At 52.3% G+C, this 19,114-nt stretch overlaps 1 protein-coding gene across 1 annotated transcript; it reads right to left on the bottom strand.

Moving 5' to 3' along the window:
• On the bottom strand, window positions 1-19,106 carry il11ra (interleukin 11 receptor, alpha). Its single transcript, XM_057019422.1, is given in 13 exon segments — window positions 1-1,924; window positions 2,093-2,172; window positions 2,243-2,345; window positions 2,597-2,689; window positions 2,759-2,903; window positions 3,091-3,254; window positions 3,479-3,639; window positions 3,711-3,825; window positions 4,152-4,217; window positions 4,220-4,317; window positions 4,477-4,543; window positions 6,802-6,892; window positions 18,964-19,106. Coding segments are annotated over 12 exon segments (1,206 nt in total). The 5' UTR covers window positions 18,988-19,106; the 3' UTR covers window positions 1-1,924; window position 2,093.
• Window positions 19,107-19,114: the final 8 nt, after the last annotated feature.

The raw sequence follows: 19,114 nt of genomic DNA, 5'->3' as shown, positions 1-19,114 counted from the left end.
AGAAATTTCGAATCCAATTTGGGAGGCGTTTGGTGGGTCAAAAATCCCCCCTCTCAAATCACACGTGAGGATTAACGTTTGTTGAAGCAAAGACAAAATCAAAGTGACTGCAAGGAGAGACGAGAAGCAAAGATGAGGACAGATGTGGTGAACATGGATACAGTAATCGTACAGTAACACAGCTTCATATAACTGGCTAGGACACAAACACCAGGATGTTTCTCACATGTGGACCCACAGCGACGGCAGATGGTGTATTCAGGGACCGCTCAGACGCCGGACATTTGACTTCTCTCAGGGATCAACCAGTGCCATCAAATTCTGGACAATGACCAAAAGTTTGTCATAAAGTTCTGATGAAAGCTCCCAGGTTCTGTGGGCTCCACACACCTGAGGAGGCTTCAGCAGAACCTTTTTTTATCATAGTTACTGTCACAAAAGGGAGGAGCCACATCTGAGAAACTGTGACCAACAATAATTTTCATTGATAAACATCACTTATAACATGACGGGTACTTTTTAAATGTGGTATACAATAATAATATACAAAAAGCTTCAACAAGATCCATGCATAGTAGGTGGCTTGGACATCCAAACTGGAGGGTCTGGCTTCGAAGCACACTCTACAGTCTGATTAGAAGCTTTGGATTGACACATCAGAGCCAGGATGGCGCCCAGACTCTGGATCCGGGTTTGCAAGCGCAGCATCAGAGGCTAAACTACAGCTGCTGGAGGTATTCAGACCTGTACTGACCCAAACTGGCCGCTCCGACATTGTCTGTGCCGCCAAATCACATTAAAGGTTCAGTTCATCAAAAAACAAAGACAAACAGAAAAGCGAACAGGTAAAATAAAAGTGACACATTCTATCAGAGATTTTGATGTTTGCTTCCTTTGGAATTGACTAAATTTGTCCCTGTTGATTAAAGGACAAAGATAGTGTGTAAAGGTAAATTCAGGTATGATGTCAGGAGTCCATCCCGGCCAGGGTGGGGGAGCTAGCATGCTAGCGTCAGGCTCATGTTGATGACGAGCGCTAAAATGGGGAAACAGCACAGAAACAGGACGCTTGGCTGAGGTTTAAAGACGGGAAACCCACAGGGAACATTTTAAAAGTGACTCCGAAAGATAAACCAGGGCTAACTTTTTAAGTCCTCTGAGAGTCGTTCTTTAGCATTTAGCTGCACAGATGAGCTTTAGCACAAAATCTATGTCAAGATGCTGAAAAATCACCATGTAACCATCAAGATGACGAGAACCACAAACTGCATCGACAAAGTGAAGCCACAGAGACGTTCCTGCTGGCAGGCTGCAGTAAGAAGTCTTCCCCTCCCAAAATGTCAGGTTATCAAGGTAAAGGGAAAGAAGCAGAGAACTTTAAAATATCTGCTCATATTCAGCAGCTCCTGGATCTCTTCTGCTCAGACTCTGAGATGGAGTTCGTCTTATTAGAGACTGGCCTCATGTTTCCATCACGCTGTGTCTCCAATGGGGACCGCTGGACGGTCAGAAGGTACTAAAGATAAGAAACAAGCTGACATGCAACATAAATGTGTAATAAAGCGTCCCGCCTGGACCTGATGCTCCACATCCTTCAGGACGCCATCAGAAGCTACTCGGAGGAGGAGGAGCTACTCGGAGGAGGAGGAGCTCTTCCACAGCACCTGAGCCGACTCAAAACATAAAATCCCAGAAGCATTTCCTCTGTCAGCAGCACTTCCTGTTCAAACGTTTAAAGCCAGGCCATCGCTCCTTCATGACAGCAGTGGCTCTCCTAATGCATTGTGGGTAGTGTAGTAACCGGTTTTCCCTTCTGTTGTTCCTGAATCCTGGATGGACTGATGTTCTGTGGGTGGGCCTGTGTCACAGACGGGGGCCGGATCCTGGGAGGAGCCCTACAACGGGCCATCGAGGAGAGAATGACCTGTGGGAGGAGAAGAAGAGCAGGAACCAATCAGGACACGGTGATGTCATCATGTTGATGAGCCAACGTGCTGCTGCCATCCCATCCTCTGAGGGCCGTTTCGAGGGAACAGCATCAAGAATGCATCAGAAAATGAGAACGTTAAGAAGAGCCAGAGTGTGGTCTCACTTTAGATCGGCATGGACTTCATCTTCACCACAGAGGCCACTTCCTGCATGGTTACATGGTCGCGGCGCCTCTGCCGAAACCTGGAAAAACAGGCAGTCAGTCAGGGAGCCGCAGACCTGGACGAGGGGCAGCAGAGCGGCGGCACCTTACCACACGACAAAGATGAGGGAGAAGATGGTCACCAGGACGACCACGGAGAACAAAACCAGCACGATCACCAGACCCAGATTACTTTCATTATCCAGGTCGTCATCTGAGACGGAGAACAAAGACACTGATGGTGCCTGTGGTGAGGAGCTCCTTTTAAAGAAGGCTCCCACAGGCACTTATGAGGAGTAAACACACACACACACACACACACACACACACACACACACACACCACACACACACACACCACACACACACACACACACACACACTACAGCTGTGGAGGTTCAGCAGCTGTCAGACTCCTTGTTCGTCTCGTTGCTACGGGAGACAGGACGACTGTAGTTGAACTCACAGTGTATCTTGGCCGTCGAGCTCCCGGGGTTGGGCTGGAAGGTGAAGACGTCGTGTTCCGTGGCGTCCTCTGTAGGCTGAGTGGTGGCGGGGACTGAAATGAGAAACCTTGGTAAACACCACGCCTGCTGGAGGTTCTCCGAGGGTGAACTTCCTGTCTGACCTTCCCAGGGCCGCACCAGCACCACCGGGCTCCAGTCGCTCCACTGGCTGTCGTTGTTGATCTCATCTTGTGCTCGGACCTGGACCTGGTGAACGTGTCCAGCCAGAGCGTCGGAGATCATCTCCGAACACGCCGTGGACAAGAGCTGAGGGGCAAGAGAGTAAACGTGAAGGTGATCGACTCAACAACCACTGGAAAATCCCCCTTTCCTCAACTTTAAAGCAATTCATGGAAAGTGAGCTGAGGAGAAGTTCTTCATCACGGGGAGCTGAGCTGCTGCGCCTCATGTGACCACGAGGCCATCGGCACTGGACCAGACCCTGTTTACTGACCTCTGACCAGAACATGGAGCCCAGAGGCCTGTATCTGATGTGGAACAAGAGTGGGAAAGCGTGTTCCAGCGGCCAGGACGAGGGAAAGTTCCAGGACACCATCAGCCTGGTGGAGAAACCCTCGATCTGCCTCACCGACACCGACTCCGGAGGGTCTGGTTTCACTGCAACGCCAGGAAAAGTTCACGGCTTAGACGGGTCCCTCAACTTCTCAGGCCAAAGACGTCAGGACGGCAGGATGAACTGCATTAACGTTAACTGCAGTCTTCACAAGCTCTGGAATAAGACCTCCGCTCACCTCCAGACTCTTTGAGAGCTTAAAAATGGAACATTTTAATTCCCATTTCTTCTGTATCTGCTCATCTTTCACGACCTTAAAGACTCTTACACAGCGTGTGGAGCGCGAAGCGGTTGGTTGTGGTGCAGGAGCCCAGGCCGTTGGTCTCGGTGACCCTCAGCGTGTGGAGCGCCTGCCAGAACGCAGGGTGGTGGACCTCGCACTGCTTGCGGACGGCGTCCACGACGCACGGCTCCCAGTCCCCTTGACCACTGCAAGCACACGGTGAAGCTGCTGAGATGAGCTCCTACAGGCACCGGAACTCGCAGTGACCCGCTCTCACCGGAAGGAGGCGGTGTACTCGCCCGGCAGGAAGGTGTCCACCAAGTCCACCCAGGAGCAGCGGACGAGCATGTGATTGGGCACCTGACAGGAAATGCTCAGCAGCCCAGGGGGATCTGGGAAAGAGAGTAGGTCGCACTTAGTTTCAGGCCTGAGCGCCACTTTTATAAGAAGCTCACAGGACGTTCAGAAGAGCAAATGATGTAAACGTGAGGCTCGTTCTGAACTCAGAGTACTCGAGGAGACATGTGAGCTGTGAGCACGCCTTGTCCTCCAAAAGGAAGCCCAGTGAGGGAGCTGCTTCCTGTCGGGGACATTTGGAGGAAGCGGAGGGCTTTGTCAGTGTGGAGGCTGATAAGATGCACTTCCTCTGAGGACCAGGAGCACCGCTGGCCTGGAGTTTCTAACACTAAGCAGAGGAACTGCAGAGGAGGACACTCACGGCCCAGACGCAGCCTGACGGTGTGCAGCAGCCGCCCCCGACTGTCCCAGCAGCTGTAGTCGCCTGCGCTGACAGCTCCACCTGCTGCAGGACTAACCTCCCATCTGAGGTCACCTGGTGCCACGGCAACGCTGAGCTGTTGTCCCGGAGCCAGGTGACAGGAGTCCTGCTCAGAAACACACACACACACGCAGTGGGACCCTGTAGGTCAAAGGTGATCTGGACGTGAAATTTGGTCATTTTTATAAACTCATGAAACTTTGAAACGGTCCTGAAATGTCCTCAGACACCAGTAAGTCTGCACTTCCTGTTGTTCACTTCTTACCAGGTCGACGATTTCCCACACGCCAACGTCACATTTGAGTCCAAGCGCCAGAACTGCAGTTCTGATACTGAAACACACACACACACACACACACACACACAGCCCATATTAAACAGTACCTGCACACACACTGGCTGTGTTGATGTGATTTAGGGCCCAGTGTTCCCAGTACAGTCAGGCTATCACAATAACATGACCATAAAAGGTGGCAGATCCTGCCGACGTTGAGCCGAGGAGACTTTGGCACGTGGTTCAAGCCTCTCTGAGTGTTATTGTTCCGTCCAAATGTATTATCATCATAATTAAAATGTTCGTCTGCAGACGTCAGGAACTGAGAGACGCCGATGATGGCAGCATGCAGGTGAACGTGGGAGAGCTTCTTTGGTCTTTGATTCATTTTTTGGTGTTGATTTTATGCTCATTTTCTTCATTTCTTCACTGATTTGAAGAGTCCAAACTAAACAAGCTTCAGCTCCTGGAACCCTGTGGAGGTCTCGGCCCTCTCGAATGTCAATAATCAAACAGAAGTGGGACCATTTTCCAGCCACACACAGAGCCAGCGCTCAAACATCTGCAGCTCGGACACCTCTGGCAGTGCTGCACAAACATCTCACCATCTGAATGGATCTATGAGGTGTGTTAGAACCTTCCCGGCCAAGCCAGACGTCTCTGGAGCAAATCATCCTGAAGCAGCTCTGAAGGTCTCATTGTTTGGGACAGGTGATAAAGATTCTGGTTACACTGGTATGAAATCTGTCTTTACGACCTGATGAAACGGAGCCCTGAAGCTTCCCTCGTCTCTGGAAGGAGCTGTAGGTCTCTACCTGGGCAAATATTTGCTGTTCTTTATGAGGTGATACTCTATCTGCAGCTCCTGCATGTTTGGCTTGGCTCGGAGACCTGCTGGCATCGATGGTCGACCTGGACTAAAGAAATAACCCCAGAGCGCCCGTGTGCACCAGCCTGCCTGTCAGGCCCAGTCTGGCTTTGGTCTTCCCAATACAAGCAGAGAACTCCATCAGAAATCATCTTCAAAGATGGATGAACCCTTCAGGCTGCAACAAACAAGTGAAGCAGAGAAAACAAGAAGATCTGTGAGGAGGGCCTCTGCTCTGGTTACACAACGACGGCGCCTGCGCTGCATCAACGTGACAAATGGAAGAGTGAAAGGAGGAGGAAGTCACAAAGCACCGGCAGCGGAAACCAGCTCCAGGTTCTCCCACAGCAGCGAGACCTTCAGCACATTTAGAACCGCAGGTCCCTCTGAGACCTCCTTAATGCTGAAACTAAAGCTCTCAAACTCGGTTTTCTCTTGTGTTGATTCCGAGGCTGTGAAACCAGAAGCAGCGGGAGGGACGTGAGCAGCGGAGCTCCATGTGGATTCTGAGGTCACGTTCAGCCTGAAGGAAGACCGAACAAGTCAGAGCAGAATGTTTTACTGTGGTCTTCATGCAGAACCATCAGCCCTCCGCAGGTAAAGCCGATATTCTGCTCATGCACGCGTCCAGACCGAGGGTCAAACTGCTCCTCTGCTCTTATTAATGCCTGTTTTTACATTTGGTTTATCTGCTCTCTCTCTCTCTCTCTCTCTCTCACACACACACACACACACACACACACCACTTTGTTTTATCTGGGGCGTCAGAGGAGTCTTGGCTGCTCTGAATGTGTGTATTCATGTTTTATTGGCAGTAAAGAACATTATTCCCCAAACCCACAGCGTTCCACTCATATCTGATTCTGCCTCTGGCAGAAGGTACCAGTCGTGCGTGTGCATGTTTGTGCACATACGCGGAGCCTGACATTCACACATATGTGTGTAGGAAGGTGAAAAGTTTCTCCTGAAATCACACCAACACAGAAACTGCCAGTTGGACTGGGTCTTTTTAAAACACTGAAAAAAGAGAAAGAGGCACAAAAAAGAAGCTGTTGAATTTGAGCGGGTTCAGAACAAACAACCGCAGAGCCAAAACAATAAAAACCAGGTTGGTGGAGGCTTAAGGAAAAAGTGGATTTTGTTGTTAAAAACCTGACAACTTATATTCTAAAGCTGTGCAAACAAAGACCCCGAAATGGGAGTCAGGAGCATGAGTGTGTGTGTGTGTGAGTGTGTGTGTGTGTGTGTGTGGGTGAGTGTGTGTGTGCGTGTGTGGTGTGTGTGGGTGAGTGTGTGTGTGTGTGTGTGTGTGTGTGTGTGTGTGTGCGTGTGTGGGTGAGTGAGTGGTGTGTGTGTGTGTGTGTGTGCGTGTGTGTGTGTGTGTGTGCGTGTGTGTGTGTGTGGTGTGGGTGAGTGTGTGTGTGTGTGTGTGTGAGTGTGTGTGTTACCTTCATCAGTCTGAATCTGAGCCTGACTGAGACGCAGCCACACAAACCAGATGACTGTCAGTAACGCAGGGCTGGACGGACGTTCGGGCATCTGCAAACACACAAATCAAAATTGTCAGGCGGATTTTGGAGCATCTTCACACGCGTTGGAGGTCAGAGAGCAGCAGCCTGGCGCGTCACTACGGTCGAGGCTCAAAAAAAACCACCGTTTCACAGAAATGTAAATGGAGTTGGAGCTTTTCAGCGTTTTTCCCAGAAGCCCAGGGGAGCTGCGAGTTGGTTCCAACCCAGCAGGACAGATTCGTCATCCTGATGGCAAACATAGGAGGCTTCACCCTGACTGTGCACACTGGAACAATAACGTGCACAGTGTGAGGTGAAGAGGGCCATCGATCAGCAGCAGCTCTGTTAACTTCAGTCCAAAGTTCATTAATAACACATCTGACGGAGCTAAAATAGTGGAAAGCCTTCAGGGTTAGGGTTATGTCACGTTTAAATCTCACTCAGAAAAATGGAAAATACAGTTACAACAGGGAACCAAGAACAATGGTGTTTTACTTAGATTGTATTTTTCTTTTATTCTTTTTACATTTATGTCTCCCGTATCACCTCCAGGAGATTAAGGTTGCCATGGATACACACTAGTTTATGAAATCCTGAAGTTCCTGACAGTGGTGTGATAGAGTGTGAAAAGGTTCCAGGAACCTTCAGCTGAACAGAGACCTTCTGGAGGTTCCTCAGGGAAGAACCCCTGCTCATCCTGGCGGCCTTGAACCATTTAAATGACTCTGAGTCCCTCATCTGATGGTGGTCCTATCGGTCCTGGGATGTGTGGAATACTGGGCTCTTTATTAGGGGCCCCTGCTGAGGCAGAACCTGACAAGTCCCAGCCTTCCTGCAGACCCCTGTTCTTTAACAGTGGTTCAGAGGTGGAACCTAAAGGGGTGGTGGAGCACCTCCACAGAACGAGGTTCCACAGGAGGGTTCTGGGTTCCAGTGCCGACCAAGTGGACCTTGGTCGTCCCCTGGTGTCTTTACAGACCAGAACTACAGACCAGAACTACAGACCAGAACCGCGATAAAATCAAGAAGCCTGAGAGGGTGTGTGAGAGCGTCAGCATAAAATGATCTGTTGTGAGGAGAAAATTAACGATTCATGTTGAAAAGGAGCCAGAAAAGTGTTGGCAGCTCCACTGAGGTTTGGCCCTGGTCGTGTTCCCGAGAGTAAACATTCCGATCAGCGATCCCGCCCAGCAGGGGGCTGAACGTCGGAGCCTCAGAGGACTGATGACGGAACACACCTTCATCCCTCGGCTCTACTGTGGACAGGCGTGTAAATTCAAATGGAGCCGTTCGGAGCGCAGCAGCTCAGATTCCCACTTCTTTCCACAGGCTGTGTAACAACAGCCCCCCCACTCTGCTCAGCCCCCCCACTCTGCTCAGCCCCCACCACTCCCCTCACCCCCCCACTCTGTGACTCAGCCCCCCCACTCCCCTCAGCCCCCACCACTCTGCTCAGCCCCCACCACTCCCCTCAGCCCCCCCACTCTCTCAGCCCCCCCACTCTCCTCAGCCCCCACCACTCCCCTCAGCCCCCCCACTCTCCTCAGCCCCCCCCACTCTCCTCAGCCCCCCCACTCTGTGACTCAGCCCCCCCACTCCCCTCAGCCCCCCCACTCTCCTCAGCCCCCCCACTCTGTGACTCAGCCCCCACCACTCTCCTCAGCCCCCCCACTCCCCTCAGCCCCCACCACTCTCCTCAGCCCCCCCCACTCTCCTCAGCCCCCCCACTTTGTGACTCAGCCCCCACCACTCCGCTCAGCCCCCACCACTCCCCTCAGCCCCCCCCATGCATCCATGGATACCGTCACCACGCGTAGACACACGTGACCGTCTGAGATAAAACTGCAGCTACGCAGCAGCACAACCACGATCAGGGAGGGCGACATCACAGCAGGAGCAGCACCTGAAAACCTCCGTTGTCCTGGCAACGCAGGTGGAGGACGCACAAGGTCCTGACAGGGGCTCGACAGGCTGAGGAGCTCGACAGGCTGAGGGCTCGACAGGCTGAGGGCTCGACAGGCTGAGGGCCGACAGGCTGAGAGCTCGACAGGCTGAGGGCTCGACAGGCTGAGGGCCGACAGGCTGAGAGCTCGACAGGCTGAGAGCTCGACAGGCTGAGGGCTCGACAGGCTGAGAGCTCGACAGGCTGAGGGCTCGACAGGCTGAGGGCTCGACAGGCTGAGGGCCGACAGGCTGAGAGCTCGACAGGCTGAGGGCCGACAGGCTGAGAGCTCGACAGGCTGAGAGCTCGACAGGCTGAGGGCCGACAGGCTGAGGGCCGACAGGCTGAGGGCCGACAGGCTGAGGGCTCGACAGGCTGAGAGCTCGACAGGCTGAGGGCTCGACAGGCTGAGGGCTCGACAGGCTGAGGGCCGACAGGCTGAGAGCTCGACAGGCTGAGGGCCGACAGGCTGAGAGCTCGACAGGCTGAGAGCTCGACAGGCTGAGAGCTCGACAGGCTGAGGGCTCGACAGGCTGAGGGCTCGACAGGCTGAGAGCCGACAGGCTGAGGGCTCGACAGGCTGAGGGCTCGACAGGCTGAGGGCTCGACAGGCTGAGGGCTCGACAGGCTGAGGGCTCGACAGGCTGAGGGCTCGACAGGCTGAGGGCTCGACAGGCTGAGGGCTCGACAGGCTGAGGGCCGACAGGCTGAGGGCTCGACAGGCTGAGGGCTCGACTCTCTTTGTGGCAGCACAATCCCTCATGGTGACTCACAACCACTCTGGCTGCTGCACATTCACATTCACAGAGAGTCGGGGGGGGGGCAGCAGACGCTGAAGACTCCAGGAGTTAATACTGTACAAACATCATCAAAGCCAGGAGAGTCTGTTCTCTGCACACACACACACACACACACACACACACACACACACACACACTTACTGCACTGACACAATAAATGACAACAGGATGTCCTGTTACTGAGGACAGTCATTAGTGTTTATGTCACAAATTAATGATTAACAAAGACTAATGTTTAAATTAACCAAGTGTGTGTGTGTGTGTGTGTGTGTGTGTGTGTGTGTGTGTGTGTGTGTGTGATCTTGCAGTGAGCCAACATCTCCAGGAGGCCAAACCCTGCTGGTCAAGGATAACAATGAGTGCTGGGTTTACCCAGGTAACCATGGCAACCACTTCACTCCCCGTCTCTGTGCCCTTCCTGGGCGATAACAACACTGCTGACTGATGTGGGCGTGTGGATATTTGTGAGTGTGTGTTTCGGTGTGTGTTTCTGTGTGTGTTTCTGAGTGCAGGAGGGTTCACTTGAGTCTAGGAAACGTGCACGTTCAGGCAAAACAAGGTCGTTGATGAAGCTCTTTCATTTCAGTCGCCTGAGACCAAAGTTCAGGGACGTTGTGAACAACATCCAAACGGACAATATTGACTGATTGCAACACCGTCAGTAGACTGAGCGGAGCTGAGCTGAGGGGGCGGAGCTGAGCTGAGGGGGCGGAGCAGAGCTGAGGGGGCGGAGCTGAGCTGAGGGGGCGGAGCTGAGCTGTTCCAGGCTCACAGCATCATCAACAGAGCTGTTCAGGTGAGATAGGTAGCAGAGGCCCCAGCAGGGGCCCCAGCAGAGGCCCCAGCAGAGGCCCCAGCAGAGGCCCCAGCAGAGGCCCCAGCAGTGGCCCCAGCAGAGGCCCCAGCAGAGGCCCCAGCAGTGGCCCCAGCAGAGGCCCCAGCAGAGGCCCCAGCAGGGGCCCCAGCAGTGGCCCCAGCAGGGGCCCCAGCAGAGGCCCCATGAAGGCTGGACGCTGGACCGAACAGACGCTCCAACCAACGTTCAGCACGAGGAGAAAAACAGACGCTGCCACAAAAACTCACTCGAGCTGCTCGGACCACTTCCAACTCTGGACTGAGCCTAAACACACACGCTGTAATGGCTGCCATGTGTGTAAGATATCAGCCAAATCACAGAGCATGTGTGTGCGTGTGTGTGTGAGCAGAGCAGAGAGTGTGTGTGTGTGTGGTGTGTGTGTGTGTGAGTAGAACGTGTGTGTGTGTGTGTGTGTGTGTGAGCAGAGAATGCGTGTGTGTGTGTGTGTGTGTGTGAGCAGAGCAGAGCGTGTGTGTGTGTGTGTGTGAGTAGAACGTGTGTGTGTGTGTGTGTGTGTGTTGTGTGTGTGTGTTGTGTGTGTGTGTGTGAGCAGAGCAGAGCGTGTGTGTGTGTGTGTGGAGAGAGAGGGCGCGAGAAAGAGAGAGACAAGTTTTATTACTATTCACTATTAAGTGAAAACAGGGTTTGAATTCTTACTGAAAGATGAAGTTTAGCTGAGAGAAAAACTGTGTGTACGTGCGTCATTGACACAGGTATCACAAACCTGTGTGTGCACGCACATATGCACAGTGTATATGTGTGTGTGTGTGGTGTGTGTGTGTGTGAGAGAGAGAGTGTGTGGAGCATCTTGGCTTTAGCTCTACAACACTGGAATTTCCTCCAGCTCCTCCACCAGGGTAAGATGTCAACCAGATGCCAGCTATTCATACACACACACACACACACACGCACGCACACACACACACACACACACACACACACACTCACACACACACACACACACTCTTAAATGAAGACCACAGCTCGCCTCACAAACAAATTTGTAAGAAAACCTCAGCTGTAAACAGACACACAGGCATGAGCACAGGCCCGAGGGCTAAAATAAGACGCTGTCACACATGTCGGTTACTTCACAGACGTTTGTCTGTTTACGTGATTCTCACTGGTCCATCGACAACACAAGAGGAAAGTCTGTTGGGTAACAGCAACAGTGGCGCAGCCCCCTGCTGGCCGGCTGCAGTATGGCACGACTGGAACGACGAGCTACGCTAACACCGTCAACATTAAAGGGACCGTTGTCTTCAGGCAGCCAAAGTCCCACAGACGAGCTACGAAGCGCCAGATAATTAGCATTACTCCCAACAATATGGTGGACATGAACACTTAAAAACCCTTTTGCTTCACTCTCAGTGAAACCAGCAGCAGTCCATAAACATGATGTTTCCAGTAATCCACTTCTACTTCCGTCACTAATAGCATTAGTCCAGAAAGCCTGTGGCTCTCATTAAATGTGATCAATGAAACAATTAAAGAACTTTCCCAAACCAAAGTGACATCATCATATCCCGAGTCCCCCGATGCTACTGCTAGTGTTAGCAGAGCGGCGACACTAGCAAGCGCAATGATTCAGGGCTTCGCTGGCGTGATTAGCAACAGAAGGGCAGAGGGTGGAGCTACGGCTGGATGTGATTGATGGGCAGAACCCAAGAAGCCTTCGGTCCGGTCGTGATCGCCGCCAATCAGGGAGGAATCCTTTGATTTCCCGAGCAGCCTGTGATTAGCTCCCTGCTGCAGCTGCAACCATGCAGCTTGTGGTCTGGGGTGGTGGTTTATTTGATGGATCCTTCTGAGATACCAAAAGAAGAACGCCACGGTATCATTTGTGGGCACTGGGCTCACCATTTTTCAACGATACTCTGCCAGAATTCTGTGTTTTTTCCATTTGTTTCACAACTATTGATGGTATTTTTGCATGTTTTCCACTGTTGCTCTGATTTCCTGGGAAACCACAATGGCCAGAAGATGACATGAGAGGCTCCGTCAGCTCCAGCTCCACGATGGTCCTGGAGCTCAGGGTGCTGCCGGAACCGGAGGGATGAGAGCGAGAGACTCTCCCGACATCCTGTTTTTGCCGCGAGGCTCAAAGCAGAATAAGGCCACATCGGGAACGTTCCCACAAACAAAAGAGGACATGATGTCACCGCTCATATTTAACGACGGCACGGAGACATGCAGGCAGAGTCAGCTGGCAGAATCCTGAACCGCAGCACTTCATAACTGGGGCCCGGAACATTCCGTGGAGATAGTGTCCCAGAGAAGACTCCCGGTCTCGAGTGTGCCCACCAGTAGCCAGAGACGGGCTCTCTAAACACCCCCCACATGCTGACACCTCTGCTCTCCGTTAGCCTCACACACACACACACACACACACACACACACACACACACACACACACACACACACACACACACACGCCTGCAGCTACAGGACACATCATGTGACCGTTCTCATGGGCTGTTGGTCTATTCAACTCTGACCAAGAGTTGACCTCTAACACTGACCTTTAACATGTGTGCAGAAGAAACACATAACGTTAAATCACTGTCACACACACACACACACACACACACACATCCATGTACTTTACAATACATACGCCCACACACACCCCCTGTTCATGAGAATGATGAGTCACACTGCTGGGAACTCCATACTTTCCCCATTACTACTGACTGGAGTAATGGGGGGAGAGAGGAGGTAAAGGGGGAGCGAGGGGTGGGGGGGTAAAAGGGGTGAGAGGGGGTAAAAGGGGAGAGAGAGGGGGAGAGAAAGGAGAGATGGGGTAAAGGGGGGGCTTAAGGGGGGAGAGAGGGGGTAAAGGGGGGTAAAAGGGGGGGAGGGACAGCAGCAATTAACCTCAGTGGCTCTTCAGACGACCATAAAGTGCCTGTAAACCCTGAAACGCCGCCCTGCTGGAGGTGATGAAGACGAGCAGATCGACGTCTTCCTCCCGTTACACCGATCACACTCTCAAACAGGATGAACGGAAACGCTTGGCTCCACCTCCAGGCCAGACACGGGGATCCAACTGACGTCCCCCTGCGCCTCGGCCACGCCGGGTCGGTACCGGACCGACCGCCGGCACGCTGAGAAAGTTCAACCTCTGATCTGCTAAATTAGTGAATGTTTCCCTGTGTAGTCGGAGGCCTCCTGCATGACAACGCCTGGTTGGTTGCTCTTTCTGTCCAAGCCTGGGATCCATCACGGGGTGATTTCTCCTGACAGAGATCCGGTTCTGTCTGGCCACGCTGGAGCCTCCAGATCTACAAACTAGCACCAGGTTCCCCAGCAGTCATCAGTGTGTGTGTGTGTGTGTGTGTGTGTGTGTGTGTGTGTGCGTGCGTGTGTGTGTGCGTGCTGTGTGTGTGTGTGTGTGCGGTGTGTGTGTGTCGTGCGTGTGTGTGCGTGCGTGCGTGTTGTGAGTGATGTGTGTGTGTGTGTGTGTGTGTGCTGTGAATGAACGTGGGTGTGTTGGTTCATCACAAACGCTCTCCACGCTGCTGCAAAGGTAACACGCTCTGTCGTGCACGTTACCTTTGCAGCTTCCTCCTGCCAGACGCGCCTGCTGACTGATGCACGTGCACGTGACCACGCCGATCAGGTTCAGTCACGTACCCGACAGCTCAGGGAACTCATGAAATACTGCAGCTTCCCAGAAACCTTTGCCAACCCTTGCAGCCACGTGAGGAACACACAAAGGCTCAGAGGTCAGGAGGTCACCGACAGCTGTCACTGAACCTTCTGAAGTCTTCTACCGGTTTAGACTCTCTCATTATCCCGTAACCATGGCAGCGGCTGGCTCAGTTAGCAGCGGAGCTAATGCGTCTCCAGCCCACTCAAACCTACCAAGAACGATCTGGAACATCTGCTCACACGGATCCAGTGTCTCAGCGTCCGGAACGGCAGCGTTCCTGGTTGGAAGTGAAGCTCTGCTCCGAGTTTCTCTTTCATTCCTCACCTGCACAAGCTGGACGTGAAAGCTAAGAACCTGGAGCTGTTTCAGCTCCTCAGAGCCGCAGCAGAACATCCAGCAGGCTGCAGGGTTTCTGAGAAGCTCCTCGCTTTCAGAAGAAGCCCTAAAACCTGAGATGCACCCACACACGCAGCCACACACACCTGAGAGGTAGTTTACTATAAAAGACCGAGGGTTTTATCTCGGAGCCCTCTCTGGAATCGCCGCGCTCTCATTTGCTGCCAAATCTGATAGCATCAACATGCTCGATAGCAGCCGATTATCCTCCGTCAGCGGCGCTAACGCTCCATGAAGACAACAAACAGCAGAGATGAAGAGCTTCAACCACCGAGGGGAAGATGCTCCACACCAGCCACAGGCAAACAGACAGGAAGATCTTAGTTCTGCTGGATTCCAGCTAGATGACAGCATGTCGTCACCCCCCCCACCCACACACACACACACCACACACACACACACACACACACACACACACACCACACACACACACACAACACACACACACACACACACAGGTCGCCCAGGAGAGCTTCATGTAATTCCAACAGACACATCTATCACTTATAAATGAGCAGCGCCGTAAAAATAACCTCCAGGTACGCAGCAACACACTGAGTACACACTGAGTACACACTGAGTACACACTGAGTACACACTTTCACTCAGTTGGATCAAAGATGGATCCAAACAAAAGCCGGACGCTCCAGCTCCCGTCCACCGCTGGGTTCTCCGACACGCAGAGGAGTGTTTGTGGTCTGCTCTGATCTCCACATTAGATTCTGGATTTATCTTTGTGTCTCTGCTCACTTGGACAAATCCAGGCTTGTTCCGATGCCTAACGAGGCCTCGCGTTGGATGGAAACGCCGTTTCGGTCTATTTTCACCTCCTAAATTCATCTCCAGCATCAGCAGTTGAGCAAAACTGCAGCCAGAACGTTCCTAAATAACACAATTCATTAAGCAGAGCGCATATTTAGAGTTTCGAGGTAGCGGCCCAGCTCAAAACAGGAAGTCATTAGTGCTTCGCTCTTACGCAACACTTACGGCTGCTCTGACCAACACGCAGAGACTGGAGGGCGTGGTGCGTTCAGGGACACGGCCCTAACTCTGAGGCGGGCCTGTGGATGGGAATATGATGGTGCCTTCAAGTGCTCACCCTCTTGGGGTTCTGATGATTTTTTTCCTTTCCGTGAAATAAAAGATGTGATGTTCCATTATTTTACCGTAGAATTATTACAAATGCGATGTGATAATAACAGCGTTGTAATAATGAATTTTCCACCTGGCAGGTTTAAAATACACACAGTGCAAAATTAGGTGAAATAAATACAATAATGAGTTCTGCAGACCGGGACCAGGACACCAGCAGCACCCAGAGGTCCCAGAAGCAGAACTCAGGTCCCACGTTAGGGATCGTTCATTGAGTTAATGACACATTAACTAACGTTTTAAATGGGTTTTTCATGTTCTGCTTAAACTGACATGAAAACAAGCAGCTTCCCTCAGATGCTTTCCTCCTCACCAGACACCAGGAGGTGGGCGGCAGCAGAGGCCGGCGTGCACGTCAGGACCCCCGGACCCTCGGGGCCCTCCAGCAGAGCCAGGAGGGGAACCAGGCTGCAGCAGCTTGGAAATCGCTCCAGTTTTCTTTACGCTACTTTGGCAAGAAACCACTGGTGATTCTGGAGCGCCGTCGGCTGGAGCGTTTTCCCAGCACAGGCTCAGCTCGTGCCAGCGTTTAACGAGCGGCTCGCTGTTTTCACAGCTCGTTCAATCCGGCACAAGGTTTCCATGAACCTGATCTCAGACCAGCCGCGGTCCAGGCAGCAACAGGCACGTGCGCACGTCGAGCTGATCGTTTTAAAGATCCAGCCGTGCCTGCGTGGAACCAGCCGCCATCTCGTCCGAGTTAAACTCACCATTCCACCTGAAGCCCGAGCAGAATGTTTTTCACCAATAAATCTTCAGCGCTCACACAAGCACCATCATTAAGGACGTGTGGTCACAGCCCGCGGCGGCGGCGGTGGCGGCGGCGCCCTGGGGAAGCGCTCCGTAGCGCCGCTGAGCTACAGTCGATCTTATAGGCGACTGTTGCGGCGCCAGACGGCCATGACACCACGGTGAGAGACTTCCAGCCTGCTCTAAATAAGACGCTCCTCGATATGAACCAGATGCAGATTCTGGCACCAGCTCGCGTACGAAGGAGCAGGATTGGGTTTCGCGTTCTGACTGCGCAGCTCTGCACAACCTGATGATGGAACTGACGTAAAGACGGGAGAGACGGGTCAAACTCCAGCCCAGCAGAGCAGCAGAACCCCCCACCGAGGCCCCAAAAGCTGCCCTAATATCAAGAGAGAGCGGCCTGAGAGCTGGCAGGCGGCGCTGCTCTGGAACAGCTTTCTCTCTAATTTAAACTTGATTGCTGTGGGCTGAAATATGAGCGGAGAGGAGCGTATGGACCGTATGCTTCTGATTAGAGAGCAACGAGGGTCCTCCAACTGGAACGTGGTGCCTCTCTTTATGAAGTGAGCATGGAGGGGAAAGTCTGACAGGCCAAACAAAAAGGTTCTGATGGAACAATGAGGCAGAAGGAGCCCAAATCTGTCTCTGATTTGCTCCTTTTCAGGTTATTAATCATGAGTCTCAGACAATTTGGCTCCATATTGTTCTGCCAAAGATCTGTTTTCTCTGAACTAATGAGGCCCAAACGGGCCAGATACCATCTGTGGTGTAAATACCAGCAGCCTGGTGGACAGTCTGCCGAGCGTTCACCTGCATAAAGTCTAACAAACTCACTTTTGTAACTTTTCAAAGCTCTTATTTAAGGTTGCTTTTGCCAGCGCGCGTGTGACAGACAGCTGAGATCTGTAAAACAGGCCGAACGCCATCTCTTGGACTCGGCCGGTTCTGAAACCAGTTAAAACCAGAAGCACCTGTGGGTGGGGTACGATAGGGAGCGCCTCCAGCATCAGGCCAGGAACACAGGTTTGGGTCATGCCAGTGGAGCGACGGTCAGGAGCTGGAACATTGAAGTGACTGTCAACAAACTCAGTGTGAACTCATCTCCTCCACCGCTCGTCTCCGGACGGCGCTCCGGACAGCGCTCCGGAACGCCGCTCTGTCGTCCCCTCCTGGAAGCAACAATCTCCCCTCAACTCTCGACGTGATGCCGAGGCAGCAGAATTCAGCAGAACTTCACATTTGCCATTTTAAATCTTTTTACAGCTGCTAAACAAGAGTGTCTTTTCTTTACATTGGGTCCATTTACTTTGTAAATGAGGTTTGTTCCCACCAGGAGCCGAAGGACTCCGAATGCCAACGTTCCTCGTTCCTGAACTCGCCGTCATCAGAATTAGCCTGTCATCAATCACAGAAACGTTCCTTCTCAACTGTCTGGATCAACACGCCGATGTCCTGACTCTGACCATCTGGTCACCCTCCCGACTGTCATCGTTAGCGTTCAGAGCCCGGACGAAAGGTCCCGCGCGGCTAACGCGCCACTGCTTCTGGAACATTCGCCACTTTTATCAAGTCTTCTTGTGTAACGCCCCAGAAACCCAAGAAGCGCACAAAAACTTCACTGTATCGTCTGGTGACAGGATCTCTGGCGCAGGTTCAAACCCGGCGCTGACACGCAGCCGTGCACGACACACATGCGCCTTTTCAGCACGTCCCTTCCACATGACTTAACCTTGATTTTCCAACTGTTTCAAGCTCCAGAAGCATGACCTCTGACCCGCGCGCTGCACAAAAGAGAGGAGGACAATGTGGAGAGTTGGCGAGCGACTTTCTCTGCTCGTCTTCTTCTTCTGGTCCTACGCTGAGACGGCCCCGGGCTCCGACCCTCGGCCCCTTCTGTTTGCATTCCTGTTGAGCCTCATTTAGAGGCTCCATCCCTCCTCTGGCTGCAGGAATGCACATCTGTACTGAGACCCCATCTGTCTGGCTGTCTGGCTGTCTGCATATAGGTGTTTTTTGGTCACTAAATGAATGAATCCACATGTTCGTTGGTCCATTGATGCTGTTTATGACAGTATTAGATGTTATTAGGTGTTATGAGATGAGTCTTCTGAGGTCCAACAGCAAAACAAGTCAACAAGAGATTAAACAGACACTGCAAACTGTTGGTAATGGCAAAGAAAACCAATGCCATTCACTCTAAGAGACCTAATTTAATTTATTAACCGACAAATATTTGCTCGTGTGGTCCCCGCACTGAAACTGGGGGGGGTTGAAGATGTTTTTCCTGAAATTACCTGACACAAAGAAAGTACTGGAATCATGTTGGAAAATCATGACGCGGCTAAAAAGAACTGCAAGAGCAGATACTTTGTAAAATGTTAACGAGTGAGGCGCTACCAGGCTAATGAGGTATAAACAAGTTAAGCTAGCGGCGGGGCCAACTCTCCCTCCGCTCCCGCCTGTCCCGCACCGATCCCGGATCAACTTTTTCTAAGAACGCTCCCTTGTTATCGCCTCTACCGTAACTGAAGCTGATCAAACTCACCTTGGCAAATGTCCCCCGAGTCATACAGGCATTATTCTGTTGTCTCCGTCCATGGCCGGGACATCTGTCGAGTTGTACTTCGGCTCCCCGGAGAGACTTTAGACGGGCTAGCGGGGCAGGAGAGCACCAAAGTCGGACATGGAGGAGGGGA

The sequence above is a fragment of the Takifugu flavidus genome, chromosome 20, assembly GCF_003711565.1.
Source record: "Takifugu flavidus isolate HTHZ2018 chromosome 20, ASM371156v2, whole genome shotgun sequence".
NCBI lineage: Eukaryota > Metazoa > Chordata > Actinopteri > Tetraodontiformes > Tetraodontidae > Takifugu > Takifugu flavidus.
Note: the sequence above shows the minus strand (reverse complement) of the source record. Positions and strands in the feature narration are given on the sequence as shown.